Source organism: Chelonia mydas, chromosome 1 (genome assembly GCF_015237465.2).
Source record: "Chelonia mydas isolate rCheMyd1 chromosome 1, rCheMyd1.pri.v2, whole genome shotgun sequence".
In the NCBI taxonomy this organism is placed as follows: domain Eukaryota; kingdom Metazoa; phylum Chordata; order Testudines; family Cheloniidae; genus Chelonia; species Chelonia mydas.
In genome coordinates, this window is record NC_057849.1 from 268,600,772 (window position 1) to 268,626,284 (window position 25,513).

A 25,513-nucleotide genomic window follows, 5' to 3' on the forward strand; every position below is an offset into this window, starting at 1 on the left:
AGACAAGTTAGATGACTTCAAGATGCCAGGACCTGATGAAATACATCCTCAAGGAGCTGACTGAGGAGATAACTGAGCCATTAGCAGTTATCTTTGAAAAGTCATGGAAGATGGGAGAGATTTCAGAGGACTGGAAAAGGTCAAATATAGTTTCCGTCAATAAAAAGGGAAATAAGGACAGCCCAGGGAATTACAGACCAGTTAGCTTAACTTCAGTACCCACAAGGATAATAGAGCAAATAATTAAGCAATCAATTTGCGAACACCTAGAATATAATAAGGTAATAAGCAACAGCATGGATTTGTCAAGAACAAATTGTATCAAACCAACCTAACAGCTTTTTTTGACGGGGTAACAAGCCATGTGAATAGGGGGAAGCTGTAGATATGGTATATCTTGACTTTAGTAAGGCTTCTGATACTGTTTTGCATGACCTTCTCATAAGCAAACTAGGGAAATACAACCTAGATGGAGCTACTATAAGGTGGGTGCATAACTGGTTGGAAAACTGTTCCCAGAGAGTAGTTATCAGTGGTTCACAATCAAGCTGGAAGGGCATATTGAGTGAGGTCCCAGAGGGATCAGTTCTTGTTCCGGTTCTGTTCACTATCTTCATCAATGATTTAGATAATGGCATAGAGAGTACACTTATAATGATTGCAGACAATACAAAGACAATACAATACAATACAATACAAATACAAAGACAATACAAAGCTTGGAGGGGTTGTAAGTGCTTTGGAGGATAGGATCAAAATTCAAAATGATCTGGAGAAACTGGAGAAAAGGTCTGAAGAAAATAGGATGAAATTCAATAAGGACAAATGCAAAGTATTCCACTTAGGAAGAAACAATCAGTTGCACACATAAAAAGTTGAAAATTACTACGTAGGAAGGAGTACTGCAGAAAGGGATCTGGGGGTCAGAGTGGACCACAAGCAAAATATGAATCAACAGTGTGACACTGTTGCAAGAACAGCAAACAATCAGGAGTGTTGTAAGCAAGACATGAGAAGTAATTCTTTCACTCTACTCCATGCTGATAAGTCCTCAGCTGGAGTACTGTGTCCAGTTCTGGGTGCCACATTTCAGGAAAGATGTGGACAAATTGGAGAAAGTGCAGAGAAGAGCAACAAACATGATTAAAGGTCTAAACATGACCTGTTAGGGAAGATTTTAAAAAATGGGTTTGTTTAGTCTGGAGAAGAGAAGACTGAGAAGTGATATGATAACAGTTTTCAGTACATAAGGTTGTTACAAGGCAGAGGGAGAAAAATTATTTGCCTTAACCTCTGAGAAAGAAGAAATGTACTAAATTACAGCAAGGATGGTTGAGGTTGGACATTAGGAAAAACTTTGTAACTGTCAGGGTGGTTAAGCATTTGAATATATTGCCTAGGGAGGTTGTGGAATCTCCATCACTGGAGATTTTTAAGAGCAGGTTAGACAAACCCCTGTCAGGGACGGTCTAGATATGAGTGCAGGTCCCTTCCAGTGCTACGATTCCATGAGGCTGTACATTATAGGATTTAGGTGTGTAGGGCACTCTAGTCTATTCTATCCACATATGCCCTGCCTCACCATCTCCACTGCTATTTATGCCTGTGCTAGCTGGGTGTGCAGTGTGTGTACTCTACACATCAACACAAGTGTAGATTTATCCTATATCGGAATAAAGTCTCCACAATGGTTACATAAATTATTTATCTCTCCTTGGTTTCAGGCATGGCCACTCATTATCCAAAGTTTGGCAGGTAGTGCTGGAAATGTATGCAGTTAGCAAACAGAAACATATATAAATAACAGTGATAGCTATAAAGCTCAATTAAATATATTACAAAAGGAATGCCTCTTTTGATAGTTTGCCATAATTCACCAAAGTAAACTCTCTCTGTGTCTACAGAGGGGGGAAGGGGTTATTTTGGTGAATTGCGGCAAACTATTAAAAGAGGCATTTCTCTCTCTATAAAAAACAAAGACTTTTCACCCCCAAACTGGATTTCAGGATAGAAACACAGGCTCCAAACCTGCAAACATTTATGCATATGACTAACTTTATGCGTGTGCTTACGTGTTTACAGCATCAGGGCTTCATGTTGCAGAGTATGTTTTATTTTATTTTAAAAGAAAAAACATGAAAAGAAAAATTGTTCTTCATCAGTTTGCAAACAACATAATAGCCAGAATGTATCATCATATCGGAGAGATACCAACAGAGTGACCTTTCAGAGACAACTCAGGACTGGGTCAGACTAAAAACATCCATCTTAGAAGTTCAAATCCTTTCTGAGGAGATTTCAAGTGTATTTTACATTAGTTTACAGTATTACTGATAGAATGTCTGTCCTAAACAAGTCCAGAGAGATCTACTTCTGTTCGTTGTGCATACAAAGACATTATTAGTATCTATAAATTATCTCTGCCCTCTCTCATACAATATTTTGCATTTTGTTAAAACCAGGCTCATTAGTTAGGAAAGAAAATAGGTAACTTTATATCCGTTGTGAGGTTTTCATCAGACTAAGTCATAGCACAAAAGGAAAATTGGGCAAAGCTTGTAATATTCAACACTAAGTAATTTTATTTCCATTACTTCATCGGAGCTACATATCAGCTATTCAGAAAATGGTCCCAAAGAGAGTCTTTAATTTAAATTGTCCGATGTTCTTTTGGCATCCCTGCATTCTGACATTTCGGCATACTGAAACCCAGAGATCTGTTCTCCATAAAACTTGGATCTAGCTTCAGCTTAAAGAAAAATGTCTTTTTCTGTTTTGTTTTTTTAAGGTGGAGTTGAGATATTGTCAGCTTTACTGCAAGTTTGTTCAAGTTTGTTGAATCATTCTCAGCTTCAGTATTTTGTGTGCATGTAGGAGTGATAGGGGTGAAAATGAAAACTACTAGCAGCTTCTGAAGTTAAGTTCTGATTTTGTCGCCCATTAAAATCAAGGGGAGTTTTTGCCTTTCACTTGAGTGGGGCAGGATTGGGCCCATCTAATATTTTTTGGAGACTTCATTTACTTGCAGTAACTGTAATTAAGCATAGTAACTGTAATTAAGCATACCTCTAAAATCGAGCATAATCTAAGAGGTAGGAATGGTTTCTGTTCACAGAAGCCCTGTATACAGTGAAAATAACAGACAGAAATCTGGGGCCTGATCCAGCTAATCTGATTCTTCAAGCAATTCGCTAAAGCCAGGGCAATAAATTGGATTAGAAAGGGTTTGCAAAATTGAGTCCCTTACACTGTATAGAATTATAGGTTTGAAAAATTCTCAGAAAATGGTGGAGTGGAAATATGAATAAATGTCTTTTGACATGACATGACAAAATGAAAAGCACGGCCCCTTTTGACTGGATGGGGACTGAAAAACTCTAGGAAAAATCTGTTTAAAGCCGCTCAGAAAATTAATCCTTGAGAGGGCTGGTTTGCTGAAAAATTAAATGTTGCCAAGAAAAATCTTGGCCTTCTTCAAAGCTGGTTAATGCTTTTGGAGCTGATTGCTTCTCCTCTTCTCCCTCCACAGGCCTGGAGAAAGTGCCAAGGGATCTTCCCTCAGACACAACCCTGCTCGATTTACAGAACAACAAAATCACTGAAATAAAGGAAGGGGATTTCAAGAACTTAAAGGATCTCCATGTAAGTGAATAATGAATTGACAGTTGTTGAAAATGGGAGGAGGAGATGATGCATTTTAGAGCTGTAATTTAGAGAAAGAAACTTGAGACATGTTAATGCTGTATCTTCTACACTTCACACTTATACTGTGCAATCAAGCAGCAATACCCCCTTTGCTTCCCATTCAATAAGTTAGGAAATGCTGCTGCTAAGATCATATTCTTTGCCTGATTATGTCGCTGCCCCTCTTTGAATAACTGACTGGCTCCCCTTTCTTCACCACGTCAAGTCTGAGTTTCTTGTCATCAGCTTCAAGGCTCTTCATAACTCTTTCTCCACTTGTTTAGCCAACATAGTTTCATTTCAAGTTGTTCTTCATCCCTTCTACTTTGCTAACAATGCCAGCGTTGATTCCCCATTTGTCCACAGCACCATCTCTGGGACTGCTTATGTTCCTCACAGAACACGTGTCTATGTGCTTTGCTGGATCAGGGCCTTACTGAAGTGCTCTACAAGACCCACTCCCTCTTGTCATTCAAGTTCTTTCTTACTACTTCTTTCTTACACTTCTGCCATGACGCCTACATAAAATAAACCAATGAACATATCCATTTAATAAAGAGAAAAAATCACTAGATAAAATCTTGGCCCCACTGACATCAATAGGGTCAGGATTTCACCCACCATCTTTGTTGATGTCCCACGTTTTCTTGTAAAACCATCTTTATTTTCTTGTTTCCCCCTTGTTCCCACATGTCTAATTTAATTTGTAAACTCTTCAAGGAAAAGTTATGTCTTCCTGAGAGCCCCCAGGAACACATTTGGGCACCAAAAGAAAAAAATACATAAAATTAATACTAACTATTACCTTAAATTGAGTTAGCTATTAATATAAAAGGTGGAGAACTTTGTTATCCTTCCTGAAAAAAACAAACTAGTTATATAATGTGCCTGCTTGAGCAGTCAGCATCATTACACCCAATAAACATTGCTCCTCACCTTTGTTGGGCCATTTAGATTCTCTAGTTATAGATTTTCACCTGCTGCAATTACATATTTCTAAGGGTCTTGTTAAAAAGGGTCTTATTAAAAAACACATTTGTCTACCTGTTGAAGTGTATCTCAGAGATTATGGTGATGACATACCTCTGTACAGCTTGTGGATCATCAATTATTTATGTAGCCCAGATATTTCTCTAACTGTGATGCCTGGGATATACTGGTATTTGACTGGCTCTCGCCTCATACTTTATAGTATGGTGTTCAAATGATGTTAGCACACTGCATTTACTGTATAGTAAGGACCCATATATACTACAGTCACAAACTACATTGTTCCAAGGCCGAAGCAAAGCCACAGTCCCATGCAGACTACTGCATGAGCAAACCAGCTCTATTTAGATTGCAAGCTGTTTGGGGCAGGGCTGTCTCCTATTCTGATTGCACAGTGGGGCACTGTTCTTGGTTGGCTGCTCCAGAGTTAACAACTCTTGCAATTTTATCACAAGTCTAGGAATATTTGTTGCTTTTCTTAAAGCCTCAGCTCCTGGAGAGATGGAATTAGGTGAGGATCTCAGCATTCATTCAAAAAAAGGTTGTGAAGAAAAGTTTGAAAATGTGACCCGAGTGTGACCTGAAGACTTAAAACACAGAAGTCAGATAAATAGAACTCCAAAATTATTAATTTAAAAAAAACCCTCATGATTTTGAAGCCGTATCTCATGATTTTTTTGGTGCCTGAATCATGAGTTTTGTATGCTTGGAGTTGGCAATATTGCATCTAGGCACCACCATAATGAAATAATCTAATAAATTGCTTAGGAAATTAAAGAACTTTCATCAACTTAAAAAACTGCTTTTACTTGTAAGTCCCCTAAGAAGATGTTAGAGATTTAACATCAGATAAGGATACCATCATCAGCTGGCAAAAACAGCCCTGAATAATATTATATTACCATTTATTATGGCTAATTATAATTTGAAGAACTTTTTACTGTCCACTCCTAATTTTAGTGAATAACAAAAAGAGTCTCTGAGGTGGAAGTTTCTACATTGTTGTCACATCATATGTGTGCAGTTTGCTAGTCCACATTTTGAAAAAAAAAAAAAAGGCATTACAAAAAGTGAAAAGTATTCCTAACATCTTAACCACTGCCTTCTTGCTCTGGAGCTGCAAACTCTTAAGATAAAAATCCTGCATCTGTCCCATTCAGATAGTGATTTTTGCTTGATGCGCTGACCTAAGATAAGTTTCAAAACGAGAATAATGCTCTTTTTGTACCACACCTAGCAAGACGGTAATGCCAATAAATAATAAATAAATAATTAAATGATAATAATAAACTCATCTTTCCATAACATTGCTAATAGAGAGGATAACTGAGTCCTTTTCTTTGTTCTATTTCTGTGCTTTGTCAGAACAAATTACTGAAGGACTGATTCTCATTTAGATTTAAGACCCTTTACACCACTTTGCATGGTCCCAAGTATCAGAGGGGTAGCCGTGTTAGTCTGTATCCACAAAACCAATGAGGCGTCCGGCAGCACCTGAAAGACTAACAGATTTATTTGGGCATAAGCTTCCGTGGGTAAAAAAACCCACTTCTTCAGATGCATCTGAAGTTTATGCCCAAATAAATCTGTTAGTCCTTCAGGTGCCACCAGACTCCTCGTTGTTGTTACACCACTGTGACAGTGTCCAGAAACCCTAAAGTGAGCAGAAATGTAATTTACACTATCACCCATAAAACAGAGAAAATGGAAGTTTAAAATAAAAAACTTTATGGGATTGCTTATTCTCTCAATGACTGAGGTGAGAATCCAGCAAAACTGTAATGAAGTCATGGGAGTTGCTGTAGGTTTACATGCCCGTTCAATTGAAAACACATACTCTGTTTTTACTCATTTTAGGTTTGCTTTCTTTTTCTTGTTTGAGTGGACAGGATCATTATGAATGATTCATTTAGCTGTGACTACATTTAGGGAAACATCATACAGACATTGAAAATATTGTGTTTTTTTGATCCAATATCGGACATTGCACCTTACAACATTCATATTAGCATTGATAATAGCACTGCTTCCTATTGAAGTCTGCTGTTGGACAAGAAATCAATCTGCTTCTAGCTGAGCATTAGAAAGAAGAAACAATGAGAGGCTTTACGTATTATAATTAAAGCTAGATTGTCACCATCCAGCTTCCATTTTGTTTTCATGTAAAATTTGCACATGTGCACAGACTCAGTAACTGTTGACCTTATTATACTATTTGTGCCTGAAAATTCCCATACATAAAGTGAAGGCAGGATAAGAATTTGGCCCTAAAAAAATAATGCACTCAAAAAGGTGCATGTTTGTTATCCACTCCTGAAGTAATATTACCTCCTTTCCTAGTTGGTAGTCTGTGCCTGCAGTGAAAGACAAAACCATCTCCTGCACCTACCATGGCCCACTAAATGGGAAAAGGGCTTTATACAAGGAAGATGGTGATGGAAGCACACGGTCTATGACTTATATAGAGAACTGTTATAAATTGTCAGCCACAGTTAAATGGGCTTTGAGGAAAGATAATTCTATCTTGGAAGTGTCTATGATACCAAGATTTATTTGTTCCTCTTTATTTTTTCCTCTCCTCCTGTCTCCTTTCGGCACTATTGATGGTCTGTGCTTAGGTATCCCAATGTCCATGCCAAGCCACTGCTCAAACTGGGCATTATGGGAAAGTAATGGTGTGCGCCAACTTTTTCTCTCACGTGTGTGTGTGTGTATGTTTAAGATTTATCTTTCTTTCAGACCAGCAATAGAAAGTGACAGTCTCACACAGATCTCACATAACCACCAATACCTCAACCTTGTTCAAGCATTGCACTAATCGGTTACCTTTCTTTTTCCTTCCAAGTGGCTCCATGCTTGGCTAGAGTAGACCAGGGTCAGACATTTTCAGCACCTTGTCATGAAACCTGAAGTGTACCCATCTCCCTTTTAGCATTTTTGGTTCTGCACAAAACAGCAGAGTGCATTTGTGATTGTTTTTGAGCTAGATGGATATAATCCCCCATTGTGAGGTTGATTCTTTTTCAGGCTACTTGGCCCATGTGGTGTGTGTTTGGACACCATCTCCCTCCCCATTAGCGCTGCCTGCAGATGTTTTCCCTCGGCTTTTCTCCTTCAGTTCATGTTTTTACTGACCCCTAAACTCTCACTAAGTTATTTTTTTTTGAACTTTTGTTACAAGTAAACCATAGGAGGCACATTCAGAGAAAAGTCAACATTACCGCTCCAAGGCTAATTACTTCTTTTTCTCTGAATCCCGTGTATAATAGAGTTATTGTGACATGGAAAAAACCACATGGTTATGGCATAGCCAGGTGCCATACAGGTATCTTAATCTCGGAAATTGTTGTTGCTCTGAGGCATGCCAAAGCTTCTGTTGCAGATTCTGTGCTGTACTAGGTAGTGAAAAATAACGTATGTTAAATGCCTATGGCAGGGGTCTTCAATTGGGGTGCTGACCCGGCTGTCAGGGGGTGGTAACCACCCTACTTTTCCCTTCACTTATCATTAAATGGGGGGCACTAGCTAGTCTTTAAATCATGATTTGATGACTTCAGTAACTCAGCCAGGGGTTATGGGTCTATTACAGGAGAAGGTGAGTGAGGTTCTGTGGCCTGCGATGTGAAGGAGGCCAGTCTACCTGATCTTGATGGTCCCTTCTGGCCTTAAAATCTATGAGATGGGAGGCAGAGTCATGGTAGAGGAAAGGTCAAGAACCACTGGCTTATGGAATATACCTTTCACAACACCCATCTTCTTACCCACAACATAAATTTTGTAAAAAGTGCCTTTTTATAACTAGTCTGATTTGTAAACTGAGAAGATTTTCTGAAAGTTTGCAGAAATTTCCCCAATAGAACATTGTCATATTCAGCACATCATTTTTGTAAGCAGAACACAGTTCGGCCGAAGCAATTTTGGCTACAGCCATTACTAAGAGTTCTGCTCCTTGGGGCTCTACAGATTCTGCTAATATCAACTAGATAGATAAGATCTGGGATAAAGAGAGTTACTGAACATTTTTGTAAAACCCGTGCCTGTCTAATTCTGGCCAAAACTACCTCCAGTACACTAACAGGGAATTTTAAAGAAGCTGATAAGGCTATAATTTAATTAAACGGCAGCAAACTTAGATTCAAAGAAGTATTTGACTGAGTGTTTTAGTTAATCCATGTTACTCACTAATGTAAGGTAGGACTTCTGATAAACTTTTCAAAAAGCACCTAGAGGTACATCTTTACTGCGCCCATCTTGCAGGGACAGATAGTGTACATCCACCCATAGTCCCCTTGGCATGACTTTAAACAGCAATGTTGACTGTGAGGCACAGCTTCAATAAGTACAGTAAAGACATGCCTGATGGGTGTGGGTATATACTCGAGTACATACCCTACGTGGCTCTCTACTCGCCCAAGCTCTGCCTCCTTGTCTACACTATTTTTAGCAGTGTAGTCTCCTGGTGCCTCCCCACTGCTGGAGCCGTTCCCCTCCTCAGGAAAAGATTCCTCCAATAGGGAAAGGCTCTGCCAGATGGGAGGCAGCTGGGAAGGATTCCAACAGCTCCCCACAGCTGGCGCCTTTCCCCGCCGCAGGGAAATGCTCTGGCAGTAGGATGTCAGCTGGGAAAAGATTCATCAGTGGGGAGCTGCTGAAGCCATTCCCCATTGCCTCCCCTCTGCTGGAGTCTTTCACTGCCATGTACTACACACCACAGCATGTACTCAGCCTGCTCTTCACTACAGCATGTAGCCACACGTACCAGTGGTGTGTAGCGTAAACGTAGCCTTAGTGTGCCTTAGGGGCCTAATTTCCACTGAATGTCAATGGAACTTAGGTGCTTATACAAATATCACCATTGGTAAAAATCAACAAAAAGTGTACATTACTCGCAATAACCCTTGTAGTTACTCTGGTTATATTAAAAATGATAGAGGGCATTAAATCCTCATGATTCAGGGCATAACATTCACCACTAGCTGATGTCAAGAAGTGTTGTTCCCCTTGTGCTAATATTGTGTGGTTAGCTGCATTATGCTGGGGATGGGATTTACAGCTTCCTCCAAAAATTGTGGCATTGGTTATTTTCAGAGAAAGGTCATTGCATTAGACAGAACATTGACCTGTTCTACTTGCAGTTCTTATGACTTATCAGTGTCAACAGAGTAAGTGAGAATTATGACTATATCTTCTATATGACCATTAAAATTATTTTGGGAAAGGATTATTGTCAGTGAACTAGCCTGTTGAACTATGAGTGACCTCCTCCCAACAATCTGGTTGCTGCTGGTTAGTTCACAAAATTAAAGCAGAGATATACAGGTATGTGTGTACGCTGTGGACCCTATACAAAATATACTACTCATTTTACTTAGGGTGAATTGAAAGGGGAATACATTAGGGGAAAATATACAGTGCACACACACACATATACACACTGTTCAAAACTATCATTCCACTTTTCTCCTTTCACCTTTCAATTTTCACTCAGAAGAGGTTGCTGCCACAGACACTTATATCCGCCTGGGCACTTATTTATTGCCTAACTGATTGATGAAAGACTCAGACGTTCAGCTTTTTCCCATTAGATATACTGGTAGCTGACAGAAGTTTAACTATGGGAGGATTAAGAATTGGTAAGAAATATATTGGAATGGGACCAAAATATGTGGGCTATCAAAACATGTGGAGTGAAGGCATCTGTTTTTTTTTTTACATTCCTACCAGTAATATGGTGCAGTAAGTGAACAAGAATGCCCTGGAACTGTGCTCTGCTAATAAATATAAAAATAATTATACTTTACATGTACATAGCACTTTGTATCCAGTACTCTCAAGGCATTGTACAACCATTAATTCGCTTAGCTTCATAACACTCTGTGAGGAGCATAAATAAATAGGTGGAAAGATGGTAGGAACCTCATGTGGATTCACTATAATATATAACACTCCTTATCTTTGATTTATTACAGTCCTCACATTAATGATTGGCATAGGAACTTCTTGTCTATTTATTACATTATTGTTTGTTAAACATCAACACTGTGATCAGTGCTGTAAGGGTTACAAATTAAGACATGATCCCTGAACTATCGGATTTAAAAACCAAAATGCTGATCCTTGCAATTGTTACTAAAGTGAGCTGTCCTTACTCATGTGAGTAAACCCACTGACTTCAAGGGCCACACTATGTGATTTGTGATTTGAATCAGACAAAAATCCAACAAGTACAGACTGGAAGACCCAAAGGATAGGTATAATGTCAGACATTATTAGTAGGCTAGATTGTGCCCTTTCCTTATGCAGTCATCACAGATTTTCTTCCTTGGAGAGACTGGGTAGAATGTGGGGAGAATTGGCTGGCTGCATGGTGGTAGGGGCAAAATACTGCAACCCAAAATAGGTGTTACAAATTACTCCCCACTCCTATTCCCATCACATCCAGGGAGCTCTAAGTGACACGATTTGGCCTATTGTTATTATTACTACAGAGACTGAGGTGGTGATGCAGTTATGTTTATGTGAGTTGCCTCTTCTCCACTGGTGTCAAATGAAAGGATTATATTTTGTCCTTGGAAGTAGACATGATTCTTATGGACTCCAATGGGAGCTGCACATGCACCAGAGGGCAGGATTTGGCCATAAGTAGTTTTGTAGGTATTTTTGTAGTTATTTATCTTTTGCTAATATGCGTTCTTCTGATTTTTTGAAATTCTGCATTGCATTTCAACACAGCCAACACAGCAAATCAGTGGTTTTTTGAATTCTTCAGTCTTAATGCAACTTCACCCTAAATTTATGCCCACAATGGAGGTAACAAAATCTCCTTCTTTATTATTTCACAGGCATTGATCCTTGTGAACAACAAGATAAGCAAGATCAGCCCTGCAGCCTTTGCTCCACTGAAGAAACTGGAGAGACTTTACCTCTCCAAGAATAACCTGAAGGAACTTCCAGAAAACATGCCTAAAAGCCTTCAGGAGCTACGTGCCCATGAGAATGAGATCACCAAGCTGAGGAAAGTTGTCTTTAATGGACTGAATAGTATGATTGTCGTAGGTATGCATCATAAGAGATTTTTGCTAAAGTAACTTGATGTAGTATATATTTTCTAGATATTACTCTTAACCCACTGTACTTGAAATATCTTTTACATGGATAAGCCAAGAAGTGTCTTGATAGTCTACAGCAATTAGCCAAATTATCCATGATTCACTGAAGGAAAAAAATGCTCTTTTGTTTAATACTTATAAATGTAAACTACCGTACATTTCACAAACATGTTTTGTTTGCAGAACTGGGCACCAACCCACTCAAGAGCTCAGGGCTTGAAAATGGAGCCTTTCAAGGGATGAAGAAGCTCTCCTATATCCGTATTTCAGATACCAACATTACTAGTATCCCTAGAGGTAAGAACAGCTACGAGATTTTAGCAGATTCAGGCGTGTAAAATACACTGGTCAGTAAGACTTCAAGGCCACGGTCAAATTCCACCAGAAGACAATCAGAGCCTTTTGAGTTAAATCCGTGCACTTCCAAATCTTGACTGGGCTAGTACAAGGGCGGTGCAATTTGATATTCCATTAATAGAGCTCTGCATGAGATTCAGTTACAAAGGTAAACCAGTTTATTTGGGATTTCTTCCAGCTGAGAGAGGAAGTGGGAAAAATGTTTATGGGCCTGATTCTGATTGAAATTACACTGGTGTAAATCAGGAGTTGAATTCAATGGTGTTAGATTACTGTAAACCAATGTAAATGAGATGAGAACCAGGCCCTGTGACTGTGAGTGAGTGTGATCTTCAGGGTCAAAGAAGAATTCATTTGCAAAATGGAAACATTTGCAATTTTTTGAATATTTCATTGTATTCATTATACTAATAGATCTCTAGTGTAGCCTATGCAAAAAGGATTCAAAAATATACAAAATGGCTCCAAACTGCAGGAAATGATGGTAGCTATAGTAATATTTTGTCCAGCAAACTGTTGTGAAAATGCACACAATTTCAGGAAGTTAATACCAGAAGTTTTTTATTTAGTATTATTCTCCCACTCATTTTCTGTTATGGCTGTTCTTTTGTACATACTGCTTAAGATAGCCAAAATATTGGGCCCTGGGTGTTTTTCTGTAATAAATGGGATTTGCACACTAAGATTCATATTTCAGTATGCTCTACACAAAAGTAAAAAACCCAACAGTAGTTTTCATTTTTAAATTAATTCTTTGTCACTATTGCTAACTATCAAAGACATCTGGGTCCAGATTTAACACCTGCACACGTAAATGTGTGCAGGCTGAAATTCACCTCTCTGCAGAGTCCCATTTAAGCTGTTTTGAAGATTTATGTGCAATTTAGTTGGTGAATATTAGCCCTCAGCACAGGGTTACATTTCACTCAAAGTGAACTGCTATTTGAAAATCCACGCTTTTCAAGTTCTCCTCATTGTGAAAGTTCTTCTTTACTGTTTAAAACAAATACTTTTCAAAGTGCAAGTTGCAAGATTCATGACTCTTCTCTGATGGGTCCATGCTCCACAATTAATTGGCCTGATCTCAGTTATGCTAAGGCCCTTTTATACCACTCTAGCAATATAAAAGACACATAATAGAACTGAGAATCAGGCCCATTTTTTATGTTTGAGTTATACTGAAACTTTTTTGGGACATCTTCTATTTCAGGCCTTCCTCCATCCCTTACAGAGCTTCATCTTGACGGCAACAAGATCACCAAAATTGATTCTGAAAGTCTAGCTGGACTCATCAACTTGGCTAAGTAATAACATTTTCACATAACTTACAAGTATTATGTAAAAAACAATAGCTGCAATACACACAATAGGAAGAAATCACTCTGTAGTTAAGAAGGGTGATAATCTTTTAGCTTGAATGTGCCAAACCATTTAGCAGGAAAAGTTAGAGCTTGTCTACATGGTGTGGCAATGCCCATGAAGGGAGTGAGATTTCTAACGCACACTAATGTGTTGTGTGTTATTTGGCCCATATGGACCCTGCCGGTATGCACTCAAAAGTTCCCTAGTACACTTTAACATAGTGCTGTTCGAAAGGGTACTAAGTTAGACCGCAAAAGGGAACCATTAGTATGTACCAGCGGGGTCTACATGGGCCAATTCATGTGGAACATGTCAGTGAACTTTAGAAATCACACCGCCATAGTGTATATTACCCACCATGTAGACAAGGCTTAGTGAGAACACCGGGACTTTGCCACTGAGCAACTCAAACAACTTTTTTGAAATCTAAGGAATTTACCAGGCAAAAACACTGCTACCTGGAATTAATTTTGAACAGACCTAGCAATAACCCGTTTTGGAAAATGCTCTCAAATTTTGAGGATTAAAAATAAGGAAACGTTGGAAATTTAGGAAATCCAATGTTTGTGATATGTTGTGCAAAAATGTCCACTAGGGACTATTGCTCTGATTCAGCAAAGCACTTACACCTGTACATCAAGGCTTTGCTGAATTGAGGCCTAAAGTAGGATGAGAGAAATAGATAGGAACATAGGAATTATCGTACTGGATCAAACCCATTGTCTATCTAGGCCAGTATCCTGTCTCTGACAGTGGCCAGCAGCAGATGCTTCAGAGGAAGGTGTAAGTAGGTTGATGTGGAAAAATACATGCCAGGACAATGACTCAGTGAACTGATTGAAAATATCAGTGCAATATTTTGAATAAACATTGTGCATATGATTCTCACCGCACTGTGTACTCATATACATTGGTACAGACTGCATGCAAAGTAGGTGTAAAATGCTACACTTACTTATGGTTTGGTAACACTTTACACCAACTCTTCACTCACTTTACACTGGTATAAATGACTATACAAAGCCGAGAGAGTCAGGCCCTGTGACTCTCATACTGATGCTGACTAGGGGGTTTGTGAGGTAAGTATTTTGCATTGTACTGCTCTGGGTCAACAGCACAATGCAAAAGAATCATACTCTGTGCAAGAAGGTGGGGTTTTTTCATCTTAATAATGGCATTTTGGGGTTCCTCTAGATGCAGGAAAATATAGGGTGATGTCCAGTACTTCAGTCGAGGATGTTAATAAACCAGTAGAATTATTCCGTGGGTTACCTCTCATTAACCATCCCTTCAGAGAGTAATATGGGCCCAGTAACGTGTTAATTATCAAACTGGGGCTTCTGAAGTTACAAGATTATGATATTTTATAATGCTTTATGAAGACGAATATTTAATTTATCAAGGCCTTTTTTGTCACTGAGATAACTTATATGTCTATCATTCATCTGACTGACAGAATGCAGGCAGAGAAGAGAGACAGTTGGAAAACATATTAGAAGCTAATAGGAGCTGAATTTGCCTCTCTATTTACATTAGTTTGGCCTGGAATTAAATGCACTGAAGTAAATATAACTGGTTCAAATGAAGTTTCTTGGATATTTTAAATATGGATAGTCCCTTTATTCTTTCTTGGAATCGGTCTCTTGGAAAAGCTTTTGGGGGCTTCTAAAATCCAAACAGAACATTTCAGTAATGAAAATGTTCAGTTCTCTGCTGTATGTCTCATTTTGTCACCGTGTGTTATCACAAATACACCTTCACCCAGAAAGCCATACACAATGTTCTGATGCCTTATTTGGAAGGCTCCTGAATTTTTTGTAAGCATATGAGAAAAATACAATAACTTATGAATTAAGAACCAGGAAGCAATATTTTAAATGCAACCATTTAGTCTAAAGTTAGTGGCTTGTGTAACAACCTTCATAGAAATGAGGAAAAAGAACCCTTCCAAAACAAAAATCCTGATATTTTACTTTGAAGTGTGGGTCCTGGCATTCCACCGTCGAGCTTCCAAATATTTCCAGCCAAATCCAACTACACGTTCCAAATTCCTCATTCTGAAGAACTACCGTTTTACCTCCTTTTCACACGTTTGCTTCCGATGGGTGTGATTATGGCTTTGGACAATGAAAGAAGTGGAGAAGAGGCCACCACCACGTCATTAATCAGACAGCAAGAACTCTTATAGAGGGCAGATGTCTTTAGAAAAACACTCAATTTTTTTCTGGGGCTCTAGATTAAATCTACTGGCTTGGGAAGAAGGTGGTGCCAAATTCATACTACACAACAGCACGCTGCAGGATTATCAAACCATGAGGCTCAATCAACCTGGTTTTAAATTTAGATTAATCATGAATTAGATTAGTGGGGATGGGGCAGAGAGAGGAAGGCTGAAGAAAGAGGAGGGAAAGGTAGGGCCATTGGGAGAGCAAAGGGGGAGAATCCCCACAGGTGTGTTGAATAAAATACAAGGGCCAAAAAACAACCAGAAAAAAAAAAGCCACTTTCATTTAAGTGCCTAAATAAAAATGTAGGTAGCCACTCAGTTAGGCTAGAATTTGACTTCACTTCTGCTGGAACCTGTCATGGTTAAGCAGTTTAATAGCTTCCTTAAGCTGCAGTTAACATTTCAGACACAGGCCAGTTTAGTGTATGTCTGTGTTAGGACATTTTGGTACGGCACCTGTTCAGCATGATGCCTCTTCCTGGTTCCACTGTTCATGCTGTGGTGAATCCGGGACTACTAGCGGAACAGCAATATGTTTTTTAAAGTTTACTTTTGAGTCTCCTAAAACACAGTTCACACAAAGCTACAGCAACTTGACAAATGATTCTGTGGATTGTATATAGTATGGAGTTCCACAGGAGAGTGCGTGCATTAGGTACGTGACTGTACTAAGGGCTATCTCCCATTCAAAGTCAATGCGAAGTCTCCCATTGCATACAATGGAAGTTGTACCTGGGCCTAAATGCTAATATTCAGATTTGTGGTGTTTGTGTAGTCCATATGACAGCAACATGGGAAAGGGCCAGCAGAGGGGTTAGAGACTAGAGAAGCTGAACACATCCTTTTGAATTATGATATAAATGGTCATTTCTATTTTTATATTTTTTTTCTTTCTTAGTCTTCACAAGTTATTCAGTGATGAGACTAATACAGCTAAAACATCTGTAAATCATTTACAAATATAAAAAGCTATTATATGAAGAACCATTTCCCAGCTTCCTCCCCTTCTATCCCTACAGAAAAAAAGACAGAAGATGAAAACCATACTGTGTTCTAACACTCTAAAACTATTGTATGCCACTTTTTCATCTCTGTCAGTATACAAAAATAAAAGCCAATTCTGCTGTTCCCATGGAATGCTCTTTATCTCAGACACGTCTGCTTCGATACTTGTATTTGTATCCAAATTATGTTTTAGATATGTGTTCATTTAGATTTTCTACAAGGTTTTGCCAAAATGACCATATTTTTGACACATCCCCAAACATCCTGTGTGATACACATTGCCAAAGTTTTCTAAATAATTCCAATACGTTATTTGCTCTTCAGGCCAAGCTAATTACATGAGATGAAATCCTGGAGTCTTTACTTAGTTTTTATGCACTGTAGTCATTGGGAACTTTGTTTAAGTAAGAACTTAAGTGAAGTTCTTAGGATTTGACATATACCAAGTTTCTAGTGAAGGTAAGGGATCTTTTGAACTACATTAAGGTTGATTCTTATAGGAGTAATGTTACCGTCATATCAGTTATTTAGGGCTTAATCCAAAGCCCACTGATCTCAGTGGGAGGCGTCAATGGACCTTGGATCAGACCTTTAATAGTTTTGTCATGTTATAGTAGTTTTGTTTGTAGTTTAAATCTAGTGAGTTGTACTAGATGTTAGCGTTACTCTTTCTTTCCATGTTTATTTTACTAAAGACACTCTGCACAAGGGGTTCTAATCTTGACTGGCATCAGTTCTGGGAACTTCTTTATGGCTGTAAAGTCTAATCAGATGCGTTCAGTTGTGCGGGTACATATTAGGTCCAGAATCTGACTTCTGTACCTGGTATAAACTATACAGCATTACCATAGCAGATTGTTGTGAAACTGCCAGTCTCTAGTAGTCTTCATCTATAATAAGTTGTATTGTTGTTAGAGGTTCTGATTACATCTATAAAATACTTGGGCTGTTGCTCAGAGTTTAAAGTTAAGAAGTCCCACAATGAATATATTTTCCTGAAAATTAAAAAGCAATGCTTTAGGTTAAAGGATAAAGCAGACTCCTTCCCACTAGATATATTACAACAGATTATTTTACAGGATAGCATTTCTGCTGAAGAACAGACTGTTTTAACTTGGATTACCAGATCCTTTAGAGAAGGAAACTCATTAATTTTAGTGATTTCAGACCTGAAGGGCAACAATATGCAAATACACATAGGACCAGATTTTCCAGGCTGGACAAAATTGTGCTAGTAAATCCAGAATGTGCATACTATTAAAAGGAAGGATGGTTATATGGTTACAGCCCTTGGCTGCAACTCAGGAGCTCTGGGGTCATTTCCTAGCTCTGACACAATTCCTGTGTTTTGCTGGGCAGGTCATTAAATCTTTCTGTGCCTTAGTTCCCCATCTGTAAAATGGATATAAATATATCCATATTTCCCAGGGATGCTGTCAGGATAAACTGATACATGTTGGTGAGATGCTCAGATACACTGTAATGGGGTCACATAAATAGAAAGAGAAATTTATAGTCTAGAGCCTCAATATTCCACTGGTCATGCAAGAAGCTCGTAAGGTGAATTTTAGGAAGTCAGTTTTGATAGCCTGGTGACTACTGTAAATGTGAATATATACAAAAATACATGCTGTAGCAATAGTAAGCAAGTAACTCAGAAATACAAGGTGAAGTGGAAACAAATTGAATTATGCAATGATAATTCTGGTAGCTCAAGTCATGGAATTTCCTGCTCATCCAAATGTATTGTGGCTTTGTGATTCTGTATCCCATTAGCAATCCATAGGGCCATCCTGCCCCATTGTTTGATAAATGTGAAAAACCACATACTTTGTGAAGAACTGCAATAGCAATCACCTGTCAGAATTTGTTGTTTTGCTAATGTTTACCCAGTGTCACTTCCTTTTGCAGATTGGGTCTCAGTTTCAACAGTATCAGTGCTGTTGATAATGGCTCTCTTGCTAGTATACCTCATCTGAAAGAACTTCACTTGGATAACAATGAACTAGTCAAAGTGCCTGGTGGGCTGGCTGAACACAAATACATCCAGGTAAAGTATATCTTATGGACTCAGATGTGCAATAATTGAAAGAGACTGAAAAACAGGTCTTTGAACTATGGATCTTTGAACATTACACAGTACTGGCCATCCTATCTTTGTCATTTGTGCCCCCAAACTCTGACTTGAGGCAAGCCTCATATCCACTGTTTGGCAGTAATTGACTACACCAGGGGTTCTCAAATTTCATTGTGCCGTGACCCCCTTCTGACAACAAAAATTACCACACAACCCCAGAAGGGGGGACTGAAGCCTGAATCCCCCTGAACCCCGCCGCCCTGGTTGTGGGGGCCAAAGCCCAAGCATCACTGCCCCAGTCCCGGAGGCCAAAACCAAATGCCAAAGGCTTCAGCCCCAGGCAGGGGGCCTGTAACCTGAGACCAACTGCCCAGGGCTGAAGCCCCCGGACTTCGGCCCCAGGCAGTGGGATTCAGGCTTCAGCCCCGGACCGCAGCAAGTCTAAGACAGTCCTGGCGACCCCATTAAAATGGGGTCATGGCCCACTTTGGGGTCCTGACCCACAGTTTCAGAACCGCTGGATTACACCATTGAATATATGCTGACATGTAAAAGAAAGTACAGCATATTAGAGGATTGACATTTCATTTCTAATTTTGAGTATATGGACATGGAGGTACCTAGTCTCCTTACTGCGGAGGTCCATAGACCCATAAATGTGTGTGCAATGGAGATAATAAATTTGATAAATGTATCGTGCACATTTCACTGCTCTTTCCACACTGTCTCCCCAAGACTTCTTTTCAGATTTAAAACCTTTCAGCAGCTTTAGACAGTCATTTTTTTTATAACTGTCCCAGAAATGTTTGCCTTGGTCTCTCACAAAATTACACCTTCCTGATGCCAAGAACAGTTCATATGCAGTTCCACACCAGTAACAGATATAAGCTCAGACATTTTCTAAGCCTGAAGGTCTAGAAATATGAAGTGAAATCCTGGCCCTATTGAAGTCAATGACAAAACTCCTATTGATGTCAGTGGGGCCAGGATTTCACCCACAAACGTCAAGTAACTGGAAAGGAAAGATTCCCTAAATGGGAACCAGCACTTGCATGTAGCTCTGGAAAATCCTGGAAATAGCAAACTTTAAAATTGTGACATTCCTAGACATAGGTCATTCTCAGAGGGTTTTATAGCTCCCTCTGAGCCCTGTACAGTTGGACTCAGTATAACGAAGGCAATATACTTGAAGAAAAACAAAAAATAGTCCCTTTCGGAAATATAACCCTTTAAGATGTTTCTAAAATAGTTTTTTTCATTTAAAATATGACCATTTACTAAATACATGATCATGAGACAGCGTATAGAGGTTTTATCAGCACTTATTTGGGATGACCTATATAATAGTTGCTTTACCACGCAGAAAATAACTCAATTGTTAAAATAATGCTAATAAAAATACAGATACAAACTATTTTGTCCCTCCATATCCTGTATTTTGTCCTTCCTGTCCCTCCATATCCAAGTGAGTTATCATTCTGAACCCCAGCTAGGTGTATCTTGTACAAGAGAAAAATATCATCAAGCTTGACTAAAGCATATAACATTTGTCATAAATAATGGAATTATACGTTGCAAACATTGGTGGAAAAAGAATGCCTGTGCTGTAGTCAGCCTTAAAATCTTTATAATTGTTCTTGGCAAGGAGTTAAAATTATCACAATATTGATGATATTCCCTATATTGAAGCAAAAGGCCAAATAGAAAACAGTCTATGTTCACTTTGAAAAAAAAAAAAAAAACACACACACTCTCTCTCCCTGTCTTGTCTATCCACTTTGTAACAAATATATTGGCCAAAGGAATTATTATGATTGAAATATGTTTACAATCAATAATGATTATATCACGGTGCTAGTTTTGCTTTAGTTTTTGGGTTGTAGTCTCTTATTCAGCTAGATACTTAGGCACAAGCCTAACTTTAAGCATATGAGCAGTCACAAATAGTTGCTTGAAGTATGGCATGTGCTTAAGTACCTTTCGAATTGGGCCCTTAGATTAGAAGTGACACAGCTTTATTTGACCAGTCTTCAAAAGTTATTAGCAGGGATCCTACAAATCTGTTTGCCAACGGAAAACGTGGAAAAAGCACAGACTTTGCGTTTTTACAGATTTCAGAGTAACAGCCGTGTTAGTCTGTATTCGTAAAAAGAAAAGGAGTACTTGTGGCACCTTAGAGACTAACCAGTTTATTTGAGCATGAGCTTTAGTGAGCTACAGCTCACTTCATCGGATGCATAGCATATCGATATGCTATGCATCCGATGAAGTGAGCTGTAGCTCACGAAAGCTCATGCTCAAATAAACTGGTTAGTCTCTAAGGTGCCACAAGTACTCCTTTTCTTTTTACGTTTTTACAGAGAATCTTTAGTTTTTACATTTTGTGAAAAAATAAAAACATATACAGTAGAACCCCATTTATCTGACCCTCCATTATGCAGCTCTCCGTATTAACTGAAGGGGGGCTGTCAACCCTGAGCAGCGGGGATCAGGCTGTAAGCCCTGTGCGGCAGGGCTGAAGCTCTCCGGATTATCCAAATTTTTGATTACCTGATCTGGCCCCAGTCCCAATTCGTTCAGATAAACGGGGTTCCACTGTATCAATAAAACATTGCGTTCAATATATATTGTATCTAGGGAAATTTTCATTCACACTTTCATTTTAAGTGTGGAAAAATTTGTCTTTTTATGTTTTTTTAATCAGATAATTTTGTTTTGTTTTTTAATCACCGAAAACTAGGATTCCTGGTTATTAGCCATGGCAAAGTTCAGTTAAATTTTTAGGGCTTGTCTACACTCCCTACTGGATCGATGGGCAGCGATCGATCCAGCGGGGGGTCTATTTATCGTGTCTAGTCTAGACATGATAAATTGACCGCCGAGCGCTCTCCCGTTGACTCTGGTACTCCACCGGAGTGAGAGGCGCAGGCGGAGTCGACAGGGGAGCATCAGATATCGACTTACCACAGTGAAGACACCGCAGTAAGTATATCTAAGAACGTTGACTTCAGCTACGTTATTCACGTAGCTGAAGTTAAGTAACTTAGATCGATCTCGCCCACCACTCCCCCAGTGTAGACCAGGCCTTAGTAGCTCAAGAAAATTAGCATAAAGTATCAAATGAAAGTGTATTTAGAGGAGCAGGTAGATTACTGTGCTGTCATGTACTGTACAATGTTTACTGATGTTCTGAAATATCCAGATTAGTTATGCACTTTGCCATAGTAGTCTGATTTCTCACTGAAGCAGTTGTATGTATTTCAGGTAGTCTACCTTCATAACAATAAAATTGCTTCTGTTGGCCCCAGCGACTTTTGCCCTCCTGGATACAACACCAAAAAGGCTTCCTATTCAGGTGTGAGTCTTTTCAGCAACCCTGTACAATACTGGGAAATCCAGCCATCTACTTTCCGATGTGTCTATGAACGTTCGGCAATACAGATTGGAAATTACAAATAGAGCCATAGAGATGGAGCTCGGTTGTATTTCATCTACAAATACCTGTTGTCATAAGCCTGTTTAAAAATTGTTAACATTTAAAGCCAAATACTGGAAACTTCACTGAGTGGATATCACCCATTGATGTAAAATTACTGATTCTTTATAAGTGTATAAGACAAAACACACCATCAAAAGAATTGCCAGCTGTACTCTATTTAGACTTATTTCAGCCTTCATTTTGCCAGAATGCTTTGTGTGGTATCTTTCAGTTAGCTGAACACTACAGGTTTTCACATTCCATTGTATATGAGATTCGGGGTAAATATTTGTCAAATCTTTTGATATTAAAAACAAATGATAATGATTGAGGGTTGTTGGGTTTTTTTGTTTTTGTTTTTATAGCCACTCATGGAAATTGGTAGAGCAAAAAGGAGATGAGACTCTATTTTTTATTCTTGGGCACAGTTAGCCCCTTTAAACTTAAATCAAGCCCTGGAGGTTTAAAAATATCTGCTATAACATGTTTAAAGCCTATTTCTGAATGTATCTATTTAGCAAAGGCAATATAAATTGTTGCTAATGTCATTATTTTGGTAAAAAAAATAAAACAAACTCATATTGTATACATATTTCCTTTTCTAAGTGTTTACAAATCTACCTGAGCAATTCTAGTTAAGGTTAGCAAATAAAAGTTTTGTTGGCCTAAAAAAATAAATAATTTGCAGTACAAGACATTTGTCATATATTCCTGTTCTTCACTACTTTTGGATCATGATGACTACCATTATCTGGGGCAAATCCAGCACACCTTAATCACATGAGCAGTCTCATTGTCTTCACTGGGCCTACTTGTGAGAGTGAGGTAATTCTGATTTAGCCGTCTATATTAATCCACTTATAGATATAAAATCTAAAAACTTCAACATTCTTCACTGATTCTGTATTGTACACTAGTTGACTCTCTTCACTGTTTTCAGTTTTTAATTATTTTTTTAAAAAAAGTCAAGTAGAGATATGCAGCCTGCCTATCTGAAGAAATGGAGGTATTCGTGGGTCTTGGAATATCAGCTGACTCATACTTCTGGGAACAAGATTAAATCACTGGCCAGAACTGGGACATCATTCTTGGAAATCTCTTCTTCTTCTAAGAGTGGTTTGAAAGCAATCCATGTATTTGGGTTCTACAGTTGGTATGAGAGGGTAACAGGCATGGCAAAGGAAGGCTGCACATTTCTACTTCCGTTGTCTACAAAGTTCTTTTTATACTCATTCCAGTTGTCATGTTAAAAGAACCTTCCGAGGCCACTTAATTCTCCAAGTCAATCTTTTCAATTTGTAAAACTTGTATGGCTTTTATATTAAAGAATGCTGTAATACAGGCAAACTCCCAATTCCTCGTCTTTATTATGTAGGTTATGTAATCAAAACAGACAAATTGTTAGAATTATAATCCTGGATGGGTCCACAAAAATAAAAACCTTCTATACTCAGTGACAGCTAAAATGAGCACACATTGTCTCTTATTCCCCAAAGAAATTAGAAAACAAAACAAAAAAACCCACTTTCCAACATAGCAGTCTTCTACAAATTTCTTTTCATGAGAAAGAAAATGTTCTTTCTGTAGCTGTCACTACTGTAACTAGCAGAAATTATAAACACCCATAATATTCATAAGAGATGTGGACAGAATTTAATTGCATACTTATTTCATGTCTTTTCCATTCATTCAGTCAAATAATCTCCTTATTTAGTTCTGCGTATCTGGGAGTTTAAGATCAGAATCTTTACATGGCCTGTCATGTGGCAGGATGTCAGCCACCAAAGTGAATTTTTTCTATAGGAGCTTTTGGGAAATTTGACATAATTCACTGGGGAGAAGTAGTGTAGAAAACTACACTAGAAACTAGAAACTAAACTAGAAAACTACAAAAATAGAATTTCAGCAAAGGATACAAGTATCATCAACAGCCATAAAGAGTCCACACAACTAATATGTACACTGTTTAAATAAATGGCCACAACTTTTATCAATGTATTACTTAAACATCTAGATCCATACATAACCAAAACGTTCCATTTCTCCCTACCTGGCAGTAGAACTAGTCCAATGCAGTACCTTTCTTTCATGCTGTGGTCATATGTCTCATTTGGCTGAGATCCTGTTATGTGGTAGATATGTGGTAGATTCAGTCCATACTTCCCCTCTGTGTACAAGGAACTGGGTCCTTACAAGATGAATGTATGATCAATGTTAAAGCAAATGCTGTCCTCAAAGACTACATCCCTCGTACGATCCAACCACTGCTAATATAATGTGATCTCACTGCTCTCAGACCTGTTCTTTAAGTTGGAATAAATAAAGGCCATGATAATACACCCTCACTCTAGTGGGCTCATGCCAAATTAAAGCTGGTCCAAAATGAGACAGCACTTGACTGGTGTATCGTCAAATATATGCAAAAAGAACAGGAGTACTTGTGGCACCTTAGCGACTAACACATTTATTAGAGCATAAGCTTTCGTGGGCTACAGCCCACTTCATCAGATGCATAGAATGGAACATATAGTAACATATATATACATACAGATAAGTTGGAAGTTACCATACAAACTATGAGAAGCTAATTAGTTAAGATGAGCTATTATCAGCAGGAGAAAAAAACTTTTGTTGTGATAATCAAGATAGCCCATTTAGACAGTTGACAAGAAGGTATGGGGATACTTAAGGAAATAGATTCAATATGTGTAATGACCCAGCCACTCCCAGTCTCTATTCAAACCCAAGTTAATGGTATCTAGTTTGCATATTAATTCAAGCTCAGCAGTTTCTCATTGGAGTCTGTTTCTGAAGCTTTTCTGTTGCAAAATTGCCACCCTTAAATCTTTTAGTGAGTGGCCAGAGAGGTTGAAGTGTTCTCCTACCGGTTTTTGAATGTTATGATTCCTGATGTCACACTTGTGTCCATTTATTCTTTTGCGTAGAGACTGTCCAGTTTGGCCGATGTACATGGCAGAGGGGCATTGCTGGCACATGATGGCATATATCACATTGGTAGATGTGCAGGTGAACCAGCCCCTGATGGAGTGGCTAATGTGATTAGGTCCTATGATGGTGTCACTTGAATAAATATGTGGACAGAGTTGGCATTAGGCTTTGTTGCAAGGATAGGTTCCTGGGTTAGTGTTTTTGTTGTGTGATGTTTTTTCTCCTGCTGATAATAGCTCATCTTAACTAATTAGCCTCTCACATTTGTATGGTAA

General features: G+C 38.6%; 1 protein-coding gene across 1 annotated transcript in view; it reads left to right on the forward strand.

The window, feature by feature from the left end:
• The window catches only part of DCN (decorin), a 45,232-nt gene extending 21,589 nt beyond the window's left edge, over nucleotides 1–23,643 (forward strand). Inside the window, exons 3-8 of the mRNA XM_007059196.4 lie at nucleotides 3,530–3,642; nucleotides 11,517–11,730; nucleotides 11,967–12,080; nucleotides 13,351–13,444; nucleotides 18,646–18,784; nucleotides 22,076–23,643. Of these exons, the coding sequence (XP_007059258.2) occupies nucleotides 3,530–3,642; nucleotides 11,517–11,730; nucleotides 11,967–12,080; nucleotides 13,351–13,444; nucleotides 18,646–18,784; nucleotides 22,076–22,270 (869 nt within the window). The 3' untranslated portion in view covers nucleotides 22,271–23,643. The remainder of the gene's footprint in view (nucleotides 1–3,529; nucleotides 3,643–11,516; nucleotides 11,731–11,966; nucleotides 12,081–13,350; nucleotides 13,445–18,645; nucleotides 18,785–22,075) is intronic.
• Nucleotides 23,644–25,513: the final 1,870 nt, after the last annotated feature.